General features: G+C 38.3%; 1 protein-coding gene across 2 annotated transcripts in view; it reads right to left on the reverse strand.

Annotated features, from left to right (window-relative positions):
- Positions 1-27,636, reverse strand: part of ADCY8 (adenylate cyclase 8) — a 127,955-nt gene that overhangs the window by 47,885 nt on the left and 52,434 nt on the right. For both annotated transcript variants that reach the window (XM_063327543.1, XM_063327542.1), the window contains exons 4-7: positions 26,934-27,045; positions 14,752-14,879; positions 5,332-5,490; positions 924-1,194 (exon numbers count right to left, since the gene is read on the reverse strand). In XM_063327543.1, the coding sequence (XP_063183613.1) occupies positions 924-1,194; positions 5,332-5,490; positions 14,752-14,879; positions 26,934-27,045 (670 nt within the window). The remainder of the gene's footprint in view (positions 1-923; positions 1,195-5,331; positions 5,491-14,751; positions 14,880-26,933; positions 27,046-27,636) is intronic.

Here is a 27,636-nt window from a genome sequence, read left to right on the forward strand (position 1 = left end):
CAACAGACAGTGGAGACAAGTAGGACTAAGGATGTGCAGCAGAAGAAAGGATATATCATGTCATTACAGATCCCTCAGAAAAATGGAAGAAAACTCCAGCTGACCTTGTTTCATAAAGACTCATCAATCTTTCAAACGCAGTGAAGAGAGGGGTGTCTGAGGGCATTTTAACCTTTCCATCTCTAACTCCTCTAAGCAAGCAGACTTTACAAGCAATTTTTATGACTGAGCTAATATTGCTGTTTCCCAGGGTGCTAGCAATTAGCCAAGCAATGCTTTTGGAAAAAATCTGATCAGGAGCAGTTTTTATTATCTCATATTTCTGTTGAGCTATGCACGACCTTAGAGTCTAACTTACCTGCTACTGAACATAAATTATGTCTTAAAATCTAAGTTTTGTATGTTTTTTTTATTAAAAAAAAATTTTAAAAAAAAAGGTAAGAATGGACAAACAGTTTTCACAAGGTGGTTTTTTAAGGCAGATCTTTTTTCTTTCCCTTATATATCACAAGCTACACTATGCTTCTTCCTCTGGCAAAATGTCCAGTCACTCAGGCCTTTACTTTGATGGCAGCGCAGTGAAGCTATGCAATGAGATACTCACTCTGACTAGAATGTCCCAGCTAGTTTAGTAACATTATCTTTATTTTCATTTACTTCTTTGTGGACTAGTACAATTAAAACTAAGCTGTGTAGCATTTAATTTCAGTTGGAAAAATCACAAAACCTCTGGTCCCCTGGAATTTCCCCAGCCTGGATACGTGATTTATTTCTGCCCTGAAACAATTTGTTTAATCCTCTGCTGTTACAGTACGCATTAGAATAAAGGTTAGAGATGAATTTGTCTCCTCTGAGGCTTCCGTTATTGAAATGCACTCAAGCATGCGTTCATACTTGATGACATTAAAGGAAGTTTGACTTACGTTCTGTTTTCCCACTATGTTATCAAATGGAAGTTCAGGGCTCCACGATCCTTCAGTAAATGTTGCTCCACTGTTTCTTCTGTTGGAGGAGCTGACAGCCTCTTTCACAATATCTTCAGGCAAAGTCAACAGACTCTCCTCAGGTTGTTTAATTAAATAAGTCTCAATGTTATGTTTCCTCAAGAATTCATTACGCTCTTTGCCATGTCCTTCTTCAACTTTATAATCCCCATTCAGGCAGTCCAGAGTGGCTTTGGAGATGTGAATTCTCCTGCATAAGTGAAATAAGTAGTAGCAAATACTGATTGTGCTCTAGTACACACAGTTAAGAAGGATTTTATGAACTCTGCATCATTTTTAACGTGATGGATAAATAGAAGGTTTTCTATTGTATATGAGGATTTCTATAAAGGAAATAGTTTATTCAACAAACATGAGCTTAATTTGGGGACAAATACTGTCAAGGTGTGTTCACATCAATAGGATCTCATGGATGCACAAAGTCGTCTCACAGGAAAAACACTTTGATATTCACACCTGATACTTTTTCTCACAGTAATAGTTTAATGGGAGACCTTCCTGAGTAAAATACTATTCAGAGTGAACGAAAATTGCCACTTCAGGTAAATATGGAGAGAAGAAAATATATGGTACGCATTAGAGCAGTTTGTGTGAAAGCTCTTTAATTTCCTTCAGTTTCCTGAGGTTGCTTAGACAGTTGAAATTAGTGGTCTGATTGCATCTGAAGTGAATTAGGGAAATAGGGAAACTATATAAAGACAGGTGGGGTAATAATTTCTCTAAAACTAAGTGATGAGTTTGAAAAGCTTTTGCAAAAGTGAAGTTGAATCCAAGAGATGACACACAAAAAGCTCAAATTTTACAAAAGCGTGATAAGGCTTTAGGTGTCTTACAATCAAACCTGGAGCCACTTGGACTTAACCATAATTATGATTGCTTGAGGACACAAAGAAGTTCAGGTAAAAAAAAAAAAAAAAGTAGGTTTTATTTCTATTTTTAAGAAATCTTCAACTTTCTACATGTAGGGTAAATTGCAGACACCTCCAAAACACATCCGCATGGTTAGCGATGCTATACTTTATAATGCAGCTTCATAAATGCAATAAGAGGAGATGTTCGTTAGTTCATTAGGCACTTGGCTAACTCAAGCAAATAAATGTAGTGACTCCATTAAAATACTTTAAAAGCAGCTCATTTCTCAAATTTGGATGCATGGCACTTTGAAAGTCAGGCTTGCAGAAAGATTCCTAAAATTCGGTCAGCTAAAATTCTTGATAATTTCTTAATGACACATGCTGAGGCATTTTTCTCAAGCACCACAAATTGCCTTGTCTCCACTGAAGGAAATGGTTCTAGCATGCCCATTGGGAACTTTTTTCTGGAAATTAAAGGATGCCACTGCAGGGTTAAATTGCATAAAATATCGCTGGAGTAGAAAGGCTATAAGCACATATAAAGTCTTGGTTGTCTTAAGCATTGTGAAACACCCAGGAGTATCAGAATTTAGCACAAACTGGGTCTATGTAGAGTATTAAATACCAGTATATAATTAAAAGATCAAAAATTTGTATTTCAGCCATTCTTTAACCTGCCTCAGCTTAAGCCAATACAGGTTTTGTACAACCTCAGTGAAAGCCATGCCATTATGATGTCCACACCAAGAGATTAATACTCTTTTGTAGTCAAATGTCAGTAAAACTGACAATAAAAACCAGTAAAAACATCTCTCAGATATAAGCAACTTTTGGCATGGACTTTAAAACCAGATCATATGATCTTTCAGGAAGACAATGCATTTCCTAGCTCTTAGAAACCCAAATAGACAAAATTGATTTAAGTGAAGGACTAATTAACCAAAAAAAAAAAAAAAGGAAAGAAAAAAAAGAAAAAAGAAGAAAGAAAAAGAAAAAGATACATTAGTTGCCAGGGTGACTATCTTTGTGCTGAATTTCCACTAATGCAATTTGTGAAGACTGGATTATAAAGCCCTGAAATATGGATTTTATAATGGAAATGATAACAGCTTTAACTGGAGCGTAGAGCTGGCTATTGATGTAATACTCTTAAATGGACCAAATATGAATAAATAGTTGGTAGATTAAAAATATTTTCTGGTTTCACCTTTTGTACAGCTTACTTAAAAGAACTTAAAATGTACAGCGGAAAGATGTCTTTCTAATTTTATACGAATGCAGTAAATTGGGAATCTGAGCATTGAAGTAAAGAGGTATAGCCTGTCCAACTATTGAAAACATATCAGGTCCGAAGTTTTAGATGATAACTGTCATCGATACGTCCTGGAAAATTAATTATTAGCTAGGTCTTATGCCAATTAAATATCATAGATAATATCTAGGTATGCCAAGTGAAGACTATTAGAAGATGAGTTCCTGGCAGAAGACTGTCTCTGAAATAACAATGTAGGATCTTACGCGGTTTCCTTCTCAGGTGTTGTGGACACATCTTTTTCCTCTTAGAAACCCAGAAATGATTGCTTTTTATCACTGCTCCTGAGTGCCTCCTTCCATGACATTTGGACTGCCCACTTATGTTCCTTGACTCAGTGGCAATCTCTCCCCGCATCACCCTTGCTTATGAGGTCGCAGGGTGATATGGAACTGGTGAGAGGAGAAGAGCTGAATCCCGCCTCTCTTGCCCCCAAACTGGGTGGAGGGATCCTCCGCATCCCAGGCAGGAGGGCTGCCTCCCTCCACTGTGCGCTCAGGAAAGGGCTGGAATTCATCTTCGTTCTTCTTTCCCACTGTGGGAACAGGGCCGTTCATAATCCCAGGGCAGCTTTTCAGGGCAGCTCTGGGAATGGGAATGATCTCAGAATTGTGGCAGGCAGGGGGGTTTGAATGCTAGTGGCAAGGAGAAGTAAGGAGAGGCTTAACTGCTCTATTACATCTGCTCTGCACACTAGGAAAGGCTGATGTAAATCACTGTTTGAGGGACTTAGTGAATTGCTGTCACATCCAGGCTTTGTTCTGTTGGCAAACTGATATACAGGAGTGGAAATCACTCTGCTCCAATAGACTGCAACCCAGCCAGGCACTTTATCAGCAACAGCAAGGTGGTGTGTTCTCTGGGTTATTCATTAATAGCCGTACTACTCGCATGCATTAATAGCAATAAACTAGACTTTTTGCAGGTGCGGATGGTGAAACTTAGCTGATTGATTTGCTCGTGTTAACAAAGCAGCATGTGAGCTTTCTTAGTCATCTGGGGTTATCATGTGGGATAAGCAGCAGGGAAAGAATTTTTTTTCTCAGTTTTATACACTGGTGACATATGCAGAGTACAGAAGTTGTTTTCAGAGCATGCGATGTTTCATTTTCTGATGATTCTAAGAATATATATTACTATAAAGATCTACTTTGGGGAATGGTAGAAGGGGCCTGCATTTGCAAGTACTATATAAAGCAAATATCTTTCTAACTTCCTGAGAACATGACAGCTCTGAAAGATCCTGATTTGTGTGTAGGGAGTATAGCACATGACTCAGATTTGATGACTTAGAACCTCTCTCACTCAAAATACAGCATCACTTTGACTTTTTCCGCATAAAGATGACTGCTGCTATTACTTCTACATTCCATGGCCAAAAATCAAATTTTCGTAGGGGGTCTTTTGCTACATCTTTCACCAACGGAAAGTGGAACGGAAAATGAACAGATGATTCCTGCAATTATTACTGTTGTTTCAAATTTAGGATTTGTAACTTCCAAGCTCCCATGAGATATACACCATGTCAGGCAGAAATAACATTCTACCTTCCGGGTGGATCAGCCACCTCAGACAAAGCAAAACTAGGCAGCTCAATGGAAAACCATATATTTTCACATATAGACAGGCTGACATAAATGTCTCAAAACATCTACTAAAGCATCAAATTATTTAAAAGACTTCCTAGGGAGCCTGCTGTCCATAATGCCTTGTTATTAGTGTAATGACCTATGAACACATAATTCTTCCCACACTTTGTGCATTTGAAAGAAAATAAATTACAGCCTTGTGCCTCAGAACAGCATTTGAATACAAAAGACAAGAGATGAAGCCTGGAAAAACTCAAGAATGGTCAACATTTAACTGGGAAATTTGGGCTGCCTCTGAGTACTGTATGTGCTGAATACAACCCCTGACTTTTTTCAGGAAATCATAGCTGGCAAAGAAAAAGAAATATTTTTGTCTTTTCCAATGCCTCTGCAAGCTGGTCATTTCAATATTTTGACCATAGCCTCACAAATCGCTGCCAACTGCGAAATAGCAAAAAAAAAAAAAAGGTCATAGTTGATGAAATAATGTAAGACAGTTAATCTGTTGGCAAGGTTAACAGTGTACTGTGTTGGCAATGTTTTCTGACTGTGGGAAATACACGTCGCCTTACCCAGGAATTCCACCTGACTCGAGTTTGTTTGCGATATCCACGTCCCAAGACCAGACATCAAACTGCCACTTTCGCAGGCCCAGCACTCCACAGAGAACCGATCCCGAATGTATCCCTATTCTCATGTCAATGTCATGCTTCGTTCTTGACCTAACATATCTGTTAAACAAAACAACAAAAAAAGAAAAATAGGCTCATGAAAGTATATGCCACAGTTTTCATATCCTTTAGAAAAGGGTACAATGTAAAATACAATGTAATTTGTTATAAAGACCCACTTAGTCTGTAAAATGAAGAGATAGCTTTATAGTAGAAAAGTACAGGTAGTGATAAAATGACTGTAAAAGCCAGATTATCATTAAGCATTTAATTGTATGCATGGGTCAGTGGCACATGTTATTATTCTGATCAGATAGAAAGAGAAAGATACGGAGAGAAAAAGATGTCTGAGTGAAGTGTCTGGACTCGTTGAGTCCTTTAGCTTGGAATTATAAAAGAGCATTCAACAACATTACAAAACCTACTACCATCAAACCCGCATATACTTTTATATTCTATTGTGCTTTTTTGAATATTTTTCAATATTTCAAAAATCACAGAATCACAGAATGGTAGGGGTTGGAAGGGACCTCTGGAGATCATCCAGTCCAACCCCCCTGCCAGAGCAGGGTCACCTAGAGAAGGTTGCCCAGGAACGCATCCAGGAGGGTTTTGAATGTCTCCAGAGATGGAGACTCCACCACCTCTCTTTACTTTATTGACTGAAATTTTCCAGAGTGTCCGAAGGTGAATTATTTTCAGTAGATTTGTCCAGAATACCATTTGCTCTGTTATGACAATAATGTGATTCTAAAATTAGTTTCTTCATTCTGCGTGATGGGAAAGACCATTTCACCTCTTCAAAAGTAAACACATGCAGGCTATTTTTTAACAGTCTCAAAAAAGGGACTTTGTCCCAGCACTGTTTTCAATTAATATGTCTATTGGTTATAAAGGTAATTTTACTGTGCTAAAACAGTATCTTCTTTTTCTGATACAAGACAACATATACCGTTCATAGCCACAAGTACCCTAGTAGTGTCTTAGACCTAAGACTGCCTATTCCAAATCAGTATTGAGATCCCCCAGCACATCACCGTGGGAAGCTCACAACTAAAATAATTGAGCTGTATCCATTGGGATGACAAAGAGAGCACTTTTCCAGTTCTGCCTATGTGACAATTATTTGCACCAGAAATACTATTAGAGCTAGCGTTCATTACTATTTGAATAGCATGCTCAGGATAGGAAAAGTGCAGCGTTGCTACTGTTGGTCTACACACAAGGATGCTGTTTCTCTGTACAGAGTCCCAGTTCTACGGTCACTGAAGTCAATAGCAGCACAGCAAGATCACACAACAGAGCAGGCAAAGAATAAACAGTTCTATTTCACAACTCTGAAGCTAACTACCGTTGCCTCAGATGCCTCAGTCATGACCTTGACAGAACCTCTTGAGCGGAGAAAAGGGTAAATTGCTCACTGCATTCAATACTTGGCCTTTCATCGTTGCAGTGGAGCATCAATTCAGTTGTGGGGGGGGAAGAAATGAGAGTTTCAAAATAGAGCGAAAGTAGTCATATAAAAATGTGAGGGATTGAAAATCAGTAATTCATCTTTATTTCCCTTTCCTGCATATTCCGAAACCTTGGAGAAAAGCATGCATATGGTATGTCCCAGTGCAGTTTGCCTGCTACAGGAGATCTGTTCATCATATCAGGAAACTAACACACTTCAGATGTCTAAAAGAGATTTAAAATGAGTTAATCATAAAATAATAAAGAAGCAGCTTTGGCAAGGGATTTATCTGTGTTCTGATATTCCGAGTTTATAGTTTTCGTCTACAAATTCTTTACTGGTTTGCAAGCAAGAGGGGTTGAAATACCAAAATTAAACAAAAAAACACCTGTGTCTGGAAGGTGGGACATGGAAAAAACTCCTCCACACTGAAGTAGTGCCTAAAATGTTGTGAGAATAGCTAAGAGAAGAGAGAGCGTTGTAATTTGTAATGTGTTTTGAAGATTTTTTATAGATATGCTACAAAAATATCTAAACTCACACTCATAACTGTCAGAGGAACTATCACACAACTCCCCACATGATCGTTTCCCCAGCCTGCCTTTTTCTTTTGTTCAGACTAAGATAATTATTTCTCATTTTATGTCTGATTTCCTTATCTTGAAATAAAAAGCTAACTGGATATGGAGGAATAATTGAGAAAAAAACCTTTTCATTGGAAAATGCACACAATAAGAGGACTTTAGGCTTAATAAAATGGTTTAATAGCATATATTTATGTAATCTCTCTCTATATATATATATATACACACACACTATTAGACCAATTTAGATTTTTAATACTATAGTATTTCATTGTTAATAACTACTAGTATTTAACATTGGACAAATACTAGAATTGGGCAATCATCAACGACATGAAATCTAACAAGTCCAAATGCCAGATTCTGCACCTGGGATGGAGTAAAAAGTATATTTATTTCTTCTGCCTCTTAAATCTACTCAACTATCAATGAAGCTTCTAATTAAAAAAAGTATTTGCTTTTACAGGCTCTCTGCAAATACTTTGACAAAGCGTGTGCACGAAGCTGCATTATTGATGATCTATAAAGCAGTCCGATACCTGCTTACCGCACAGGCTGGCTGATATCTTATCCGGGATGAGGCAACTGTGACTGATGCTATTCATACCATATCTTGTTTCAGTCAAGTCAGTGATAAAAATTTCATTGATTTTAATTGGATCTTGGTGTTTCCTTCTGGCCACCATTCTTTGAAAGGTATTTGATTTTTGTACTGCCAATCAGAGACTTTCCTATTTACACGTAGAAGGTGAGCCAAAAGTCAGAAATCTGCTTTTCAACCTTCTCTGTAGCTGCCAAAACCTGAATGCCCTGGAATTCATGACTTGCATCTTCAGACAGTGACGCATTGGCTACATCTGTGCTGACCGGTTTAACTGTGCAAGGTTCTGTCCATGCTTTGGGTTACTTAAAACAGCCCCAGAATGTTTGAGTTTTGTTTGTTTGGTTGTTTTTTTCTCCTGGCCAACTAGCTCTCTCAAAACCTCGTCCCAGGTTCAAGAGTTCATGTGTGTCAAAGACAGTTTCAGTAGATAACTGCCTGATTTTGGAGGCAAAGAGAGTTGAGAATAATGGAGTTAGTCAGTCTGTGCCACTTTTTCTTGGTGACAGCTGACATTCCCTGGGGCTGTTTAATTTACCCATCAAGATATAGCCACTGTCATCCTCATGCAGATGTAATAGGAAAGTCTGTGTATTCTATTTGAAGTAAATTAGGGTGATAGCTGACCCTGCTCTGAGCAGATGGTTGGACTAGTGATCTCCTGATGCCCCCTCCAGCCTGAACTGTCCTACGATCTTAAGGCTCAATTATATAGAAAACTTTTGGGTTGGACTCCACAGATTTGTGGAATTTTCCTAAATGAACTCAAATGCTTTTTGGTGCTGACTTGAGAGGATAGGAGGTGACCTGAGGTAAGTGCTCGTCTTGGTGTGATTGTGGGAACTGTGTCATGCTTGTGAATGAACCATCCATTATATTTAAAAAGCAAAGTAACAGGGTGTGCTAAACTACTGAACAGTTTGAAGAATACAGCTAAGGTACTATGACTCACAGGATATAACACTTTGTAGATGGACTTTACACAGCATTGAATTTACAATTTAAGGTTGACATTATCCCAAGAAGCCAGTTTAAAATAGCTCCGGGGTGAGTTTACCTTGGAACCGGAGCTGGTTTCCAATGTCAGCAGAAACTATTATCTGGAGAAGTTTCATATCGTCAGACTTATCATTAATATAACTGACTTGCTCTGAGTTCAGACGGATACTATGGCAACATGGACAGAGTTAAATCACTGCTGTGTTCCTGTTTCTTATGTCTGTCTGCTCTGAGAGGCAGGAAACAAACATAGTACAAGGGACTACAAACAATATTATGAGAAGTCTGCTTTTTCATTTGAAAGCTATTTTATAAAAAGCTGTATAAATATATACACTTCTATGCCATCTTGCCAATATAGCTTTGATTCTATTTGGTGGCACATTCAAAGAAAAGAGTTCTCAGAGGTACATGAATCTATTAATCTCTACCCCGTTCAATTCATGTAGTCACCCAGCAGCAAAACCAGGGAAAAATATACTGTCCTGGCACCCTGTTCATTCACAGTCAGTGGCTGAAATGGACACACGGAGGTGACGTGGGTGATCAAGTCCTAGCGTGAAACCTATTCGCACCACGGCCTGTGTGAAAAATGCTGGCTGAATTTGTGGGTATCTTGTAAAGCCCCTTTCTACCACCATACAGAAACGAAGGTAAGCAATAGGTTTTGGTTTTGTGAAGCATTTTTCTGTCTTTTGTGAATCAGGGCTCATGACAACCTAGGCTGAGCCTTGTGTGTTATACAAGAAATAATCTGTGGAAGGAATCCAGAACTGGATCAATTACATTATTTTATAATTACATAATTAAGTAATGATTTATTAGTTGTGGAATATGAAAGTAATTCCTGGCTGCTGCACTGCCTAAGTAACTTCTTTAACAAGCATTGATCGCTTCGTGATTTTTTTTTCAATACCTGACAGATGACATTAAAAGCAGTTTTTCCTGTGAAAGGCAGGAAAACTGTCAGGCCAGTCACTGAGATCATCTAAAATAGTTGTGGTGTTCTGGGGTACTTTTTGTTTGTTTGTTTGGTTTGGTTTGGTTTTATGTTTTGTTTGGTTGGTTTTTTTTTTTCTTTTTTTTTTTTCATCTCTCATGAACTGATGTTAATATTAGTAGTTAATTACAGACTTTTAATGAAGACAAGCTGTTGTCTCATTTCTGGAGTTTAGCTTACATTGTATGCTGGGACTATTTTTTCTGTCATAATAGTTACTTTTTCAGCTGGCATTTTAGTGGGAAATAGCCCAAGAGATGAAATCACTCCGAACTCCTTGACTCACCAAACAAATAGGTTTGTTTGAATTTCCACTCTTATGTGGATTGCTGTGGGATTTCCATCATTACACCATGTGAGCGAGTCCTTGAGGAACTGGGCCTCCCACAGTGTCCCTCCCCCCTCTCTTCCCAGTCACAGGGATTTTAGGAAAAAGGACATTTGAGAAGGTGGTGGTGAAAGCAGCAGCCTTTAACCCCTGGAGGCAGCTCCTGCCGCTTGGTCTGCCACTGTGTCCCAAGCTGAAAAGCAGAAGGGACAGCCACATCGTCCGCCCTGGTACCCTGTGGCACACAGGCTGGTACCTTTTACCCACTCGTGCTTGTTTGTATTCCAGTAACTTGTACCTGATGGAAGTATTTACTCTGGTAAGAAATCCAGTTTTGATTTGGAAACACTGAGGGACAGAAAAGCCATCCTTTCTCTTAGTAATACCATGGCCCATTTTTAAATCTAGTGTTTTCTGCCCATAAAATATTTTATGTGCTGCTACCAAATAACTTCTCAATCCTTTTGTTCACTCAGCGAAAGAGATCAAGCTTCTCTTATTTTATTCTCTTAAAGGCACTTCTGCTTCACAAATTATTTTTGTGACTTCTCCATCTACCCTTATAAAAAAAGTTTAACAAGCTTTTTAAAATGAGGCCACCACACTAAGATTCATTATTCTCATCTCAGTCTTGTTATTGACAGACTACGCTGGTATAATTTCCACTTTAGAAATACTCTCTCCTCTTCTTTAAGATTATTTCCTTTACCTCTCTTCACAGTCTTTCTTTTGCTTCCCCTTCCTTTCTTGCTTCCTCTCCTTTATCCTTTAACTCACTTTCCCTCTTAACTTTCCTCACTTTGCTTCACGTAGCTATTCCTCTCCTCGCAGCACAACCCAAAGAATTGAAAACCCCAAAGAACAAGCATGCTAATCTTTGTCTGGGGCATAACGTGATATTTAGAAATTATCTCAGTTCAGAATTACTTTTATGTTATATTCTGTATCTTTCTCTTATCTATTTTAGTATATTTGAAGAAGCGATTGTCTCACCAAATCTAACCTCATTTTATTGGTAGGTCTTAAACTAATGTTTCATATTTGACTGTCAGCAAATAGATAACCCCGTCTTGAATTTTATCACGTATCCCATCCATAATCCCATCCATCTGGCTCTCCAGCACAGCTTTGGAATTTCACTAACACGCAATGAAAACACCGATGACTGCTTTCTTCTCACAAATCTTTCCCCCCTCATATAGACATAAAGATAAAGATAAGATGGCAGCTCTTTTTTGTAGGTAAGAGCAGTCTCATATTTAGTTTCTCTGACTGTTATCTCTGACACCCATTTAGCTTGGGTGATAACTGCTAAAATGAAACATTATCATCTGATGACTAAACATTCCACCAGTATCTCATTTCTATCAACTCTCAGCACAGACAGACATTAATACAATGAAGTTAAATATAGGAAGAGTTACGCTGCATGTGAAAAGATATGAGAACCAGCTGAATAAATGAACCCTTGTGAAGGGTTTGTTCTTTTCATTTTAATTTGCATTTCCAACTGCAGCTAAAGACAGTGTACAGGAGGTTGGGTTTTGCAAGACAGAAGGAGTTAGGGTTCTTGCTCATGCACAAATGTGATGGGGCAAAACTTCCTTGCTTTAGAGTAAGTATCAGAATCCATGGAGCCTTCCTGTGGCTGAAAGTTGGATTTCAGTAGTACTCAATGGTTATGGGGTCAAAGTACAAGAAGAGAGAGTGGAATAAAAATAACCGTTTTTCTTTTATAAGACTTGTAACACGACGCAGTGATACAAAAAAATCATTACAGAGAAAATAATGATCTTGGATTCTTTTGTTGCATTCTGAGCAGTTCCTTACATCTGCAGAGAGAGGTGTGGAGCAGCAAGACTCACGTCTAGATTCGTGGTATATGAGCTGAAGAGATCAAGTTGTAGAGTCTCAATTAACAATGAATTAAGACTTTAGCTGTATGGATACAAGCTGTATTAAAACACTCAGAAGTCCCTTGTGAGTCAATCTGCCCATTAGATTTGTTTTACATGTTTTTTAATGAATAGATTTGAAATTCTTGTTCAATTCCTGCTGACCATGCACTCATCAAGAAGACTAGAAGAAAAATTCAGTAATGGTACCCTGAGATGGTAGATTTTGGGGCAGTGCCTCACCAAAAGTGTTGGCCTTGATCCTTGCAATGTTACCAACTACCTGTTGTCAATGGATAGAACAGGAATCTTGGAGGACCTGCAGGGGAAAATCTGGTCTGCCTAATTTAAAGCTTCCTTCTACATTAATTGGATAAAGAATTTAAACTGGTACAAGAATCAGGGGTTCTAAAAGTGCCTGGATTACTCTCCACAGCCTGGGTGCCTAAATCTCAATTATAGGTGGGATGTTGTAGCATAAATACTTGTTTTTGTTTTAATGTCTAATTCTTAAGCTAGGCTAAGTGCTTGAGCTAAAATACAGCTAAGACTTAAAAGTTAAAATAGAGCTTTGCAAGAGGGAGGAGAAATACCTGTTCATGTAACCTTTATGAGTAGTGAAATTTTTTGGAAATTCCCTGTAAACTTCCTCTGATTTGCAAGAAGGCTTTCAATTTGCCTATATAATTTCGATGTAATTCTGAAGTCTGTCATTTCTAGTAGGTTTTAGATCTGATAAAATTCTGCAGTGACCAATATAGCAGAAACTCAGTTTTCAAAATAAGTTGGTTGTTTGGTTTTTTTTTCAGTTTAATTTTGAGAGATATCTACTAATCTAAGTTCTAATTAATAGACTGTGGATAACTCTGCATTCTCTCAGAAATGTGGACTAAAGTATTTGCAATATCCCATGGAAGGATTTGTCCTCCCTGTGAACTATATGAGCACACATTAAGATAAGTATATAAGGCTTCTATACTCTGAACAGAAAAGCCTGGGGAAAGAAATTGTGCTCATTGAATGACCAGAAATTCAGATACTGAAGTTATCAAATAAATTAAGGCAAGCTGAACTGAATTTGTCTGGAATGTCCAAAGTCCTCATGGACTCTGGTTTCTCAGCTCCCATTGAATATAACTGTAATTTAAAATACTAAAACTACGGTACCATTTCTACTGGATTACTGCCTTTGAGACCCAGACTTCCACATGTGTAAGGAGGTTCAGAGAGATTTACTATTTTAGAAGAAATATGACTTATAATGGGTTTGCTGCAGATGGTATTACCAAGCAAATACAAATGATCTGATGTGTGTCTCCAAGAATTTTTTACAATGCTGGTAGCTTTTTTCGTCTGTGTGTGTTCTCTAATTTGTGTTTCACTTTCACTGTGGGGATTCCAGAAGCAAGATATTGATTACTTTGTGCAACATTTAGACTGTGATAATTGAATCCAATCTTCTTAGAGATCATTGTTGTATAATCATTATTCAGTTATATTTTCCATTAATTAATTTTTGTCAAATTCTCTCTATATTAAGATCTCAGTAATGTAGGTACAGTATGCATTAACTGTATGTAATGAGACACAGATTAAGGGAGGAAAGCAGACTGGAAAAGAAGCAGACAAAGAGACTGGACAGCAAAACAACCACAGAAAGAGGGAAGTGCTCGGGTTAAGCAACACTGCTTTAGGGAAGACAGCACCAGAAGAAGTACTTGGAGAAGAGGAACTCAGCAACATTCATATAGAGGATAAAAAAGATAGATAAAACCTCTCTTGGAGCATTAAATGTTGGCCACTGTCACAGTAATTCATTGGACAAGCTCTATACATGGACTGCTGAAACACTGTTATTATTAATCTTAATTGCATCAAAATACAATAATTACCAACAACACAACTATGTTTACATGATGGGAACATATCCCTTAATTAAAACACTTCCAGCCCTTGTGGATTTAAGCACCCACCTGATTTAACAGGTAAAATTTGCTCATCTGGCAAATCTTAATGCTTATGAGTTTGTCTATGAGCTACTTTCCAAGCTGAAGTATTGCCACAGTTGTATATTTAGGGTTTATATTGTTTTATTTTATCAAAGGGATTATTGGAATCAATTCAGTCTCCTCCTCATCAACCCTCTCCTAAAAATTACAACAGCACAAAGTGAGAACTGTTAACATCTGTGAAACCTATCACTCGCAATGCATGCACAGCTGTCGTGTTACACGCTCTGAAACAGCACAGGTTAATGAAACGCATTTAGTACCTCTTCCCATGCATTACATGGATCCAAAAAGTCCTGCCCTTTTCACAGTGATAACCCTACGGTCTCTGAACCACCATAGGATTTACATGTCTAGTAATGGCATTCTCAGACAAGAAGTTCAGGACGCTGTCAGAAACAATGAAACAAGAAGAAGAAGGAAAAAAAAAAAACAAACAAATGCATTACCTGATAGTTTTGATCATGCTGAGCCCCATTTCAACACAGCAGTGTGCATGGTCTTGGCGAGGTTCTGGGAGCCCTGACACACAGTAGTAACAGTCTCCCAGGATCTTTATTCTGAGACAATGATGTTCCTATATGTAAATGTATCAAAAAGAGAGAAAAGATTTGCAGTTATGTCTTCATAATTTTAAGATGAATGTGAAAGTGGTTGAAAAAAGTACTGAAAAGAAAAATTCAAAAGCTCGTTGATGGATGTTTCCTGATTGTGATTAGAACAATCTTGATTTATTTCACATTTCGAATAAAGTACCTTTATATTTCCAGTAAAAAGGAAAATAATGATTTTTGTGTTATGCTAGTCAGAGATGTCCTTGCTGATGGTGAGCAAAGTTTCATCAGAGTCAGCCTGGAAGCGAGGCCAAGGATTCCGAAATGCCAGCTGAGATAATAAATAACCCATTTTAGACTATATTCCTCCAGGGCATCCTTTCTGCCCCCTTTTTACACTGGAAATAAATGAAAAACCTCTTTCCTCCCACTGATAATCCTCTCTCACCTACAGTTTCCACTGTCACCCTCAAGCATTCCCAACAGCTATAAGAGCTGATCAAGTATCTGCATGCTAAGATATCAGAGGAGGTGTCTTTCATTAGGCTTGTACTGTGGAGAAATTATATTTATTTGGCATAAAGTCAGAGAGATCCTTTACCTTAGGAGAAAATACTGAGTTTAATTTTTTAAATACATATTAACAGCATCATTATAGACTGAAACAGCATCTTACTGTGTGATTGGATCATCATTTTAGAAGATTCTTTTCTAGTGAGCAGAACTACCCAAAACTTTTGCGGTTTCCAGACAAGCGAAATAAATGAGCCCAAGATCAGCTGTAAACTTGCCCAATGTATTCTGCCGGCTTGGCACTCACAGGAGATGATCAGTGCATGGGAGCAGAGACTATAATAATTTGAGGACAGAGCTGCAAGCGTCTAGAGGCAGAAGGTGTTACAAGTTGAGTCAGGAAAGTATTTTTATGATGGAGAATTGTTGAAATAATAAGTGCAGTATTAGCATTCAATCAGTAAAGGCTCCAGTGACAGAACACTAAAATTAATACCAGTCATTACTGGGGAGAAGACTTGTTAGATGATAAAAACCAGTTTGTTAGATGATAAAAAAATTTGGCCTACGGTATTTATGTCAGCTTTTCTCTTCTCTTTCTCTCTGGCAACCTGTGGTGGAGGCTGCACTAATCAAAGGAGTGGGGATACACTAAACCCCCTGGGGATGAGAGAGCTTTAAGTAGGACGTAGGAGCAAATGTGAATGCTGACTGTGCCTCAGGAATTGAGCACTGGCCAAATGAATGGAACTCAAGGTTATTATTTGAGATTTTGCCTAGGAAGAATGAAGCTTTGTAGTCAACCTCCATCAAGCCTTTACAAATCTCAGAGTGGCAAAGGGAACCTAAACACTTGTACCCAACGCTTGTGCAGAAGTCAGCTGAAGTTTTAAGCATGCCAGCAGGGGTCAAAGCTGCTCTGGGCACAGAGCCAAAGTAAGCTGATTCGCCCTGAAATCTCCTTAAACCATCAGTCGGAGCTGACTGTGTTTGAAGCTTTGGGTAAGTCTCCAGCTAATACCATTGCTGGCTCTCAGAGTGCAATGCCTAGCTGCCCAAGTTTCACAAGGAAATTCAAGACTAAAGTCAGGTTTCTTAAAGGTCAAAATTCATATGTAACTCCCCTCTTTCCTTGTCCCCTTCTCTTCAAGCCCTCTGCAGACCCACACAAGTGAACACTTCTGTATTTTTTATATGGTTGCAACTGAAATTGTACATCCTGAAATCTACCAAAACATTCATTTTTTACATATTTCCTCCCAAATGAAGGACTTAGAGATTCGATTTTACTGCACTTTCCACATATTTTTTTTTCTATAGAGTGAAACGAGGAACATTAAAGTTAATCAAGCAGCGAGGACTCAATGGCATAAATCAGTGCACGTTAAACTGTTAGCAGGCTTCCTTAAGCTTCTCTCTGTGTCCCCTGGTTAGCAAAGTTCAAAGAGATAAAGATATTATAAAACACAAATTCTAAACTTCTTCGGTTTTTCTAATAGTGCCATTCAATTGATTCATATTTTAATTGACATTTACTTTTACATCTACCAAGTAAAAGGAGCATTTATAACGCCATATCAGTTTGACTGAGGTGAAGTAAAGCAAAAGGCAGCACTTTAAGTTCATTCAGACCCACTACAAATACATTACAGCTGATAACCACATAGTACAATACAGAAAAAAAGGGAAACTCAGGCAATTTCCAAGAAAGAAAGCAAGAAAGACAGGCAAGTCTCAAGTAGTATCATATTTTAGTATTATAATTACATTTTTACACGCAACTTTTATTATGTAGCCTTGCACCTGTAGTACCTGCCTGTCTGATGATGTTGGAATCCCCCATTAAGTGAGCATCTAATTCAGCACGGTTAGAGAACATAGTTTTCAACAGAAAAAAAAGCCCTCAGCTGTTTGGCTCTTAATGACTCATTTAAACTGGCTGAAGTGCTGATTCCATTAAAGACAGATGAGACCTCTGTCACCTGGCTGCTTGTGTCCTCATTTGCTGAAAATCAGAACAAGGCAGACCACTTCAAAAAGATGTGATTTTTATAAGAATAAGAAAGAAGAATCTTAATGCATAACAAGGCCTGCTAATGAGGGTTTGATGTATGCAAATGTGAGCGCATGTGTGTGACACAAGAAATCCGTTCAGCTGCACGTGAATGTATGCTTTTTCTTGTCGCGGTATGTCATCTCTACACTCATTTGCCAAAGCTCAGGAAGTCATCTACCGAGTGAAATATCCAAATGGAGGTGACTATATATAGGTATGCATATGTCAGCCAGCAGTCGAGGCTGCCATTACAGTCAAAGGAGAGCCAGGCAATGCCGAAAGTGAAGCCTGGGAAGGGGTTCAGCTCACAGATAAAGCAGTTGGCTGGGCTTCAGTTCAGATGTCTACACGTAAACTTATGGTGTATCGGTAAGACCCCCTCGGTGTGTGAGGCACCCACACAGGACTAGCAGACATGACATAAGGCGTATGTCCCTCCGGAGTGGTGCAAGGGCCAGGAAAGGTGTTTCTATTGCCACAAGAAGCCACAAGGAGCACTTAAATGACTCCTTGTCTTCCTTAACTTTCCTGCTAGTCAAATCATCATGACTGTTAAACGTGAACTGTGTTACAGTCTGAGTATATTGGCCTTATCCTTTTATTCTTCCCTTATTATTCCCATCATACCTATCTTAAAAGTAAACTGTGGATTTTTTATCACTGGAAATGTTTCAGCTAGAAGAAGATAATTTAACAACTGCCAGGAAGGACAGAGGGCTAATGGCATCTGCCTTTGGCAGAGGGAGGCTGCGTGGTCTCCTGAGATTCCCGCTCATAGCTCTGTAGTTTAATCACATCTACAGTTTAGATTAGATGCTTTGTCAGGCTGGTTGTATTAGTACATTAAAGTTAGATTCATGGCTAATGTGGGTAGCCATGCTGTAGTTGTAAAAAGGAGACTAAGTTGTGTAAGGGCCTACTTGTCTTTCAGTGGTATAAAAGCATAATAATAGCATACAAGATTTTCTTCACACTCTAGACCTCAAGCCCACTTCCTAAAACATCTCACTGCAACGGTATCTAAGAGTTGCAAGTTGATATTAAATTAAAAGTGAATGAAAAATATAAACATGTATGAAGAAACTGTAAAATGAGTGAAGAAAATGGCCATACAGGAATTTTGATGCAGCAGATACTACACTACAGTGTTAAATCCTTACACTGTTATGAGGCTGTTACGATCTTCTCTTTATTTTATTCTATTCCTCTTCCCCTTCCCATCAGCAATTCCAGAAATTGTCCTTGGGCATGTATATGACAGCTGATATTGTACAGACATTTCCATCAGTATCCATCAGCCTCACGCCCCTCTCAATACTCACTCATTAATGCCATTTACTGAAGGTATTAATGAATTTCTCAGTATGTCACAAATAAGGGCTTTTTTCCCCCTTATTTGCAGCTTCTCATATGCTACAAATGAAAGATTAAGGGGCCTGATTCTGGCAAGATCAACCGAAATCAGTAGAAACTTTGCCTGGTGATATTGAGCAGCCTCAAACACTCAGCTAGTAATAACAATAATTCTAGATCAATTCAGTGGCAATCGATAAGAAATCTTTTTCCAAATCACCTTAATCCAGTTTCCAAATCACCTTAATCCAGAGCAAAAGAAAATATACAGATTTTTCATAAATAATTACCTCACATGTGTGAATGATTTATGTTTAAGCTTATTAAATACACCCTTAGTGACTGGAAAGGAAGCAAAGCAAATTAGCATAAAGTGGAGCTGAAGAAATCAGTTGCTCAAATATCAAGTTACTGAAAGACGCAGTCAGAAACTTCGTTAATGTTTCTTGTTTCCTTGGGCTAAATTTCTGGTGAGGGGAAAAAAGTGATTGTGTTTTGTAAGTTACGCCACTTTTCCAATTCTGCCTGTGGTGAATTAATCACTTCACCTACTTTGGAAGGGAATCCCGTAGGCTAACGAACAGCCCACAGAAAAGTCCACATTCACAATTTTTATAATTTCAAGCTAAAACTTTAGAACACTGTGGATGAGAAATTACTGAGGCTGAGCTGCAGAACAAAGAGATCATACACGTTAAGTCTCCTTTTAAAAGTTGGCCAGAGTGGGAGGAGGCAGGGAGTTGGCCTTTGTGTACAATAGCTCAGTTCCTGAAACATTTACCAAAGGTGTAGGAAAACTGGATAAAAGGCCTTTTCTCAGCACAAATGAGGTCTAGTCCAACGGTCTTAATCAGCAGGCTGTTTTGGGGTGGGCTGGAGAGAGATGTCCATCCAAATTCCTCCTATTGCAGCTCTGTCGCTTTGGAAAACAGTGCTGGGACCTTGACAGAGCCAGACGGAGGGAAGTTCCTGAGTTATGGTTGCAAGGACTGTTTTTATTTATTATATACATAAAGGGAGAAAGGCGGCGCACTCATCCTCTGCCTGGACCAGGGAATACTTAAATGTAGTCCTTTATTTAATTCTTTTTTACATAATTTAACAGATCACACAAGACCTGCTTTCTTTTTGAGACTACCCTGTAGCGGCATGGTTAGGACTTCTCCAGGCTGTCAGAAAATATGGGTTTAGGGTCTCTTATGCTGCAGAAGGAACTGATGCACATTCGTGAGTTTTCTAATATGTTATATCAACACTTCTGTCCCTTAATGTACTGTGGGAAGAAAAACCACTGTGGCTGCTGTGTCTGGTGAGCAACCATCCTTGACAGGTACTGTTGATTAGTAGATGATGCCATAAGTGGTTTTAGGCACAGAAATCCCTGTTAGAAAGATTCAAGGTGTGCTTCTTTCCTGCTAAGGCAGGATCAATTCTACATGGAATTCTGCCCCTTAGGGATTTCTAGGACTGCATGTACATAAAGGGTAGGGTAGACATTTCTTAAGAATATAGAAACATAGAATTGCCTAGGTTGGAAGGGACCTTTCAGATCATCAAGTCCAACCACCAACCTAACTCTGACAAAAATTATCACTAAACCATATTGCTAAGCACTATGTCTACCCATCTTCTAAATACCTCCAGGCCTGATGATTCCACCACTTCTGTGGGCAGCCGGTTCCAATTCTTAATAACCCTTCTGGTGAAGAAATTTTTCTTAATATCCAATCTAAACCTCCACTGGTGCAACTTGAGGCTGTTTCCTCTTGTCCTATCGCCTGTTACTGGGGAGAAGAGACCAGCCCCCACCTCACTACAACCTCCTTTCAGGGAGTTGTAGAGAGCAAAAAGGTCTCCCATCAGCCTCCCTTTCTGTAGGCTGAACAATCCCCACTGCCTCAGTCGCTCACAAGAATATAATTGTGAAGCCTAAATTTCAGTCAAATCCCAATTTAGTCAATGAAGTGGGTTTTTTTTAAGGTTTGATTTACATAACTCTTAACTCCTAAATGACGGAGGAATTTTGAAACTGAAATTTTATAATCTCTCATTTTCATCTGACTTTTTTCATAAAATGCCTGTAGATTATCACTTCTAAAAACATTTTGTGGACTGGGTATTTTTTTGAATGTGCAGGTCTTTTGATGATTTACTGGGCTCTTTAGCATCTGAAATACTGTAACTTTAGTTAAAGCGCGTTGCTTAACAATGTTGTTTATTCACTCACATTAGACAATTAATTATTAACACGTGAGAAAGGAAAACACTCTAGAATAAAGCACTGCAAAAAGAGCATTCATGGAATCATAGAATGGTTAGAGTTGGAAGGGACGTTAAAGGTCATCTAGTTCCAACCACCCTGCCCTGGGCAGGGACACCTCCCAGTAGAGCAGGTTGCTCAAAGCCCCATCCAGCCTGGTCTTGAACACAACTTCTCTGGGCAACCTGTTCCGGTGTCTCACCACCCTCAGAGTAAAGAATTTCTTCATAATATCTAATCTAAATCCACCCTCTTTCAGATTAAAACTGTTACCCCTCATCCTATCGCTACTCTCCCTGACAAAGAGCCCCTCCCCGCTTTAAGTACTGGAAGGCTGCTATAAGGTCTTCCTGGAGCCTTCTCTTTTCCAGGCTGAACGGCCCCAACTCTCTCAGCCTGTCCTCACAGGAGACGTGCTCCAGCCCTCTGGTCATCTTTGTGGCCCTGCTCTGGACCTGCTCCAACAGGACTATGTCCTTCTTATATTGGGGGCCCCAAGAGCTGGATGCAGTGCTCCAGGTGGAGTCTCAGCAGAATGGAGCAGAGGGGCAGAATCACCTCCCTCGACCTATTCATTCCTTCCCATTACTGTAAATTCATACATATCCTCATAATTAACTAAATATCACATATGTACACTCATAATACAGTTAACTCCTCTTAATACGGTATCCCATATACGCATGAAGAAATTCACACCTTTATTTACTGGCATATATGTTTAAATAGACAGGGATTTTTAGGGAGTCTCTAGAGTTGTTTGGGTTATATGCTTGAAGATCATTTCACAAAAGAACAAAGGACTGCCAGCTCAGAGGTTAAGGGAAAAGTAAAGTGCTGGAACAGGAATGTCTTTATTGAGGAGACAAAAGAGCCTTTAATGCCCTCCACCTTCCCTTTTTGATGCCAGCTGGTGCAGGTGGTGTACTGGGGCTGTACAACGATGCTTTCTTGGTGAGCCTGCCAGTTAGGCTGGTTTCCACCCCTGGAAACACTGGTCACAAGTAAGACTGGTAATACACTGTTGGAATAATTTTTGGCAGGTTGTCTGCAATCTCCCAAGAGAGAATTTAACCAAGGTTACAGAAAAAGACCACTTCATTTAGAAAAAAAAAAAATAGACCATCAGTTCTTTAATAAGTAAAAGCAACCTGTGATTCACATTACATAAATAACTCTCCCTCAAACACCAGACTAGTGACATAAGGAGGAAAAAGGCTCATATTAAAGTGTAAATTTTCCATTCAGCATCTACAGCTCCTCTGAGTAAGAAGTACTATTATTCTGTGTTACCGTATGACAGCTGATGAGACTGCAAAGAGGTGGAGTGTCTTACAGAGCAGTCATTTTACTCTTATATGAAACCCATGGATTTTAATTTTTCAGGGGAAGATTTCTGTTTCAGCATCAATATTTCATACTAAGAATGGGTCCAAACTCAAATCTAGGACTGTCTGTATTCATCTTTCTACATGTGTCTAAACTAAAATGCCATGCCTTGATTTTATCTTTAGGTCTCAGTGATGATACATCTCAGCTGCTGTTGCAACGAAGCTTACAGATGTCTGCTTCTCTGTTTAGGGTTTTACTCTTTCCTCTTTGTAATATTGGAAACTGAATCTCCACACAGCGTAGATACATTTAGAAATTTAACCCATCATATCAGCTGACATAGCTAAGATACGTCTAGCACTGCAGAGAAGGCAGAGGAAAAACAAACGTCAAAAATAAGTATTATTTCATCAAAGCAGGATCTTTTTTAGGCTTAAGTATCTTACCAAATGTCATCTTATTTCCCTTCTCTCCTCAAAATTTCTGCCTAAGGAAAATATTAATATTAATTGAGTTTCTGTTTAGGCCTTTCAGTAGAAGGATATGTAGAGAAATGTTTTCTTCATCTCTGTTTTATGCCAACTTATTCCTTTCTAACTGTCACTTTTCTCTTTAATAACTATAAATCTTTCACAAATATCATAGAGTGATTAGAAAGGGGAAGTAGCTGTACATAACAATATTATGTTTCTTATAAGAAATATTGAACTGAGTTCTAATTTTCATTCAAAGTCTTATGTGATAATGATACAAGTATTATGGAATTCATTGTTATTAATTATATGTGCCAACATATGCCATAATACCTCATGTAACCAACTGAAGATTAAAAAAAATCTCAGAGCTCTCATTGCTTCTGCATTGCACAAAAAAAAAGGCTGAATAAGAGATACAAGAAACTAAGCTAAATTACATTTTTCAGTAAGCTGTGAAATAATGTATTCTTTAATATTATATGATTTAGATAAAATGATAGAGCAGATCAAACAATCCTTTATATGGGATTATAAATTACTACTTTTATTTAGAAGTAAATAAGATTTTATAAGGATTTTCCTTAAAATCTAAAGAAACTGCCTCAAGCTTTCTGCAATTTACCTCTTTGTTTTGACTAATTCTTAGCAAAACCGAAGAGTTTGAGTAACAGTATCTATTTTAAAGAGGTATGATGACTCTAGCTAAGCTGATTAAGAACTAGTTAAGTGATAGTTCTGAATCTAGATGTGAATACGTAATCCTCATTAGTGGCACATCCTTCTAGGGAGGTTTTGAAAGGACTGCTTTCCAAAAGGCCTGTCAAGGATTTACAGGCAAGTATGGAACCATTGCTAATAACATTTGCAGAGGGAATAAGACTGGTAGGCAGGCAAGGTGGTCATAACCAGACAGCAAGACCATACAAAATCCAAAATATTATGTTTCGGTACAATAATGTCATCACTGTAAGTTCAGAAACAAGTGATCTTTGGGCAGTGCTCAAGAGAGGACAGGAGGAATAGTGATGATCTGCCTCCACCACACTAGCGGAGGGTAGTCCAGGAATACTGCTTTCAGTGCTAGTACCTATGCCTTAAAAGAGATTCTGAAAAATCGGAGGCAGTCTAGAAAACTAGGCCCAAAAATTATTTGAAAGAATAAATCTAACAGACAAAAAAGCCTCAGAATAAGGCTAGTCTGATTCTTTTATCAAAAGGAACTCTGAAAAGTGACTTGATCAAAGCACACAATGTATTCCCAGAGAAAATCAGTGGCTATGAGATGGACCTTTTGTCTGGGAAAAATAGGTCACAGCAAGAATCAATGGATTCAGAGTCAGGAAAAATCAAATGAGAAAAAAGCCATACTGAATTAACAGTGACTGGTAAGGCTTCAGAATAGATTCACAAGATAGACAAGTATTTCTCCATCTCCTGGGACCTTAAGATGAAGTTCGGGCATTTTTCCATAAGATACACCTTTGCCAGGTGTGAAAGCTTCATACAATATAATTTGTGTAGGTTGATAGGTCCATGTAAATCACAAGTCCTTAATATTTGGGTCATGGACCAGTCAGTGTCCACTTCCAAAATTTTCCAAAGGCAAAAGTTATGTATTTTAGGCAGCTGGCCCCTCCATAAAAGTCCATAACCCTGAGTGAGAAGTCTTGGTTTCCAATAAAGTACAGAGGGAGAGTTCAACTCCTTGGGTTGGACAGAAACACCAAAAGCAACGTAGAGCTTCTGTTCCTCTCTAGGGCTGTTGGGAATCTCTATTGTCAGGACATCAGGCAAGTTATCATGACATCCAGGAGCCACAGCCAAGGAACACATCAAAATGCCTTTCTTTTTAATACAGTTTCATTAGTCATGGTTAGATCACTCTAATCTTTGTAGTTAAATCTGTTCAATTTCTGCAGTGATTCTTCCTTGAGTCTTCCACCTTTCAGAGGGTTGATCTAGCCAACTGGATTAGTCTCGTCAATGATATGCAGAAGAGAAAAGCAAATACACTGACTGGGAAAGGAAATGCATGAAGGAGCCTGAAGTCTTGAATTTAGTGACTGGGAAACTTGCCTGAGAGGTGACTGTCCTGATGATGAAGTTTTGCACACAGACAAGTTTTTTCATCCCAGACTCCACAAATTTCTGGGTAAGAAATTAACTTCTCAGCTATTTTAGACAAACTGGCATATTTATTACTGTTTCTTCAAAATAAACTCACCTACTTCTTTGGGATGCATTCAGTGTTCTCCGTGAACATTTATCAGTTTAGGACTGTGACAGAAAGATTTTTAGAAGGTTTAAGTAGGAGATGTATAACAAACCACAGATAAGGGGAAAACCTCTGGGCATTTAAATAAGCAAAATTTTCAGTTCCTATAAAATATTAAAACCAAGCAAGGAAGTGCCTTCAGGGTTAAGCAGAAATGAGGGAGGATCCTCTGGATTAAACTTTTAGATGTAAATGCCTTCCTTGTTCTTAACTCCTTTATTGGATCTAGTCCTTCTATACAAAATCTCTATCAGTTAAATATCATTTATGGAGTCATTAGAAAATATGGTTAATGTTCATGAAAGAAGAATCTGTTCTGCCAAGCATGCTAGGCAAAATTGAAGTGTAAAGCAAGGCAATAAATCATATGGTGTACATATTCTTCCTAAAATACTTCTGTGACATACATACATTTCAATTGGTTTGAAATACATTTCTTCAAGTTAGGGTAGCTATTTTTGTCAAGTCATGTAGAAGCGGACATTACTCCTATAAGCTTTCTAAAAGACAGGACTCAGGTAATTTCTTTCACTCTGCTTGGTTTTAATGTAGATCAGAGTTGATGGGTGGTTTTTTGTTTGCAAAACAAATATTGTAGATTGCATTTACCAATTTACCAGTGTCCAGGCAATGGGTTATGGCATCAGTCTGTACGTGAGAAAACACATTGCTATCTGAGATAATAATAGCTGACTCAAAAGAGCTGTGAATAATTACAGAAGTCTTGCCTTTCTTGACTTTGATTTGCAAGCTAAGAGACAACACCAAGTATCTTACTGATGCAACACGTGCACAAATACCTCATAGTGCCGAACCAGAAACGTAAAAAAATCAGTGAAAGATGTAGATGTGTGTGTTTCAGAGCAAGTCACTCTTGGCTCCCTTTATAGTAAATAGAGACCATGGTTAATGATATTCAGGAGGTAACTTCTGTTTTCCCATAGTAGATGTGTGTGTTTCAGAGCAAGTCACTCTTGGCTCCCTTTATAGTAAATAGAGACCATGGTTAATGATATTCAGGAGGTAACTTCTGTTTTCCCATAGTAGGTGTCTACTTTTGGTTGGTTAAATTATGAGCTAAACTCCATTAAGTGTACTTCATTACCTACACTAGCAGCCTTATTAGCTATCTCAGATGTTGACACCTAAAGATAATCACATGAAATGAAAATTCGACCAAATAAACATAAAAAAGAAGAAAAGAAAATGCAAGCCTAGCAAAATTGATTGTGTTTTCTGCCTATATTTTTGTGCTTTGCTCTTTTTCTAAGCAGTACTAATTAAGTAGAAACTAATTTTCCTAATGTAATAAATTCCACTACTATGTTCAATTAATTTTATTGCTGCATTAGATAGAATCCAACCTAAGGACTGTAAAACCTGCTAGTAACTAACCACTGCAATGACTGTGGTGGTCGATTATATGTCCTTTAAATGAATAGGTCTTTAACCTTCCACAGTTCTTAGAAGAAAAGCCAAAATAAAGCTATGGTCTTAAAAAAAAATTTGTATTCCAGCAAGGACCAGAATTACAAAACTTCCTTAGAAACTGTGGTAGAAAATCTGGTCTCATGCCATTCTTGATCTAGCACTACAGAAGCACGACGTTCTGATGACTATCTGAGCTTTCACTTTCACGGGACCCATCACTTTTGATAAAACTTGTCAATTCCTTCCAACCTCAGTGGCTGTATAAAATCCCAGTGGGGAAAATCTGAAATCATATTGTTCAAATTCATAGAGTATTTCCCAAAGCTTCCAAATACAGAGTTGAATTCACTTCCTTTTGCAAATAAACTGTGTTTAACTCACATGTGCTAGTCGATCAAATCTGGCGAAGAGTTCATTCAGCATTCGGACCAACTCCTGAGCTGACAGAGTTGTGGAGAGGTTGGTGAATCCTTTAACATCTGCAAAAAGAATGCTAAAAAAAGAAAAAAATATTAATATCGCTGTCTATTTCCTTTGACAACTGAATGTGCTAAGTTACTTTCTAGTAATTTACAAGTGAAGGACCACTTTAAAGTCATGTTATCTTTGCTCTAGACTTGGAGATTCTGGAGTACTGAATACAAATATTGAAGGGACTAAAGAAATACTACCAGGTATTACAAAGGGTTTTGCCAAAAATATGTTATGCAATTTTGGAATTTCAGGTCATTCAGGAAGATATAGTTAAACGTTAATGAGCACCATTGTCCCCATTGATCAGTGAGAAGACTGAGGCATAGGGGGGTTGCATAAACAGATACACTTGGCACCCAGCTAGTGCTCTTTGAAGGTGGGTTTATTTATATCTGTTTTTTACAATGGGTTTTATTTCATTTATTTCAATTTTTAGTGTGGTTTTTAGGCTTTACTTATCTCTGTGTCATACAAGACTCAAATTCTAAGACAACAGACAGATTCATGACGATCTTGATATATCCCAGGCTCAGGACAGCTTTATTGCATCTAATTTTAGGGACTTGACAGATGTACCTCCGTTGGAAGTATAGTGCCATCTATTTAAGGT

The sequence above is a fragment of the Chroicocephalus ridibundus genome, chromosome 2 (assembly GCF_963924245.1).
Source record: "Chroicocephalus ridibundus chromosome 2, bChrRid1.1, whole genome shotgun sequence".
NCBI lineage: Eukaryota > Metazoa > Chordata > Aves > Charadriiformes > Laridae > Chroicocephalus > Chroicocephalus ridibundus.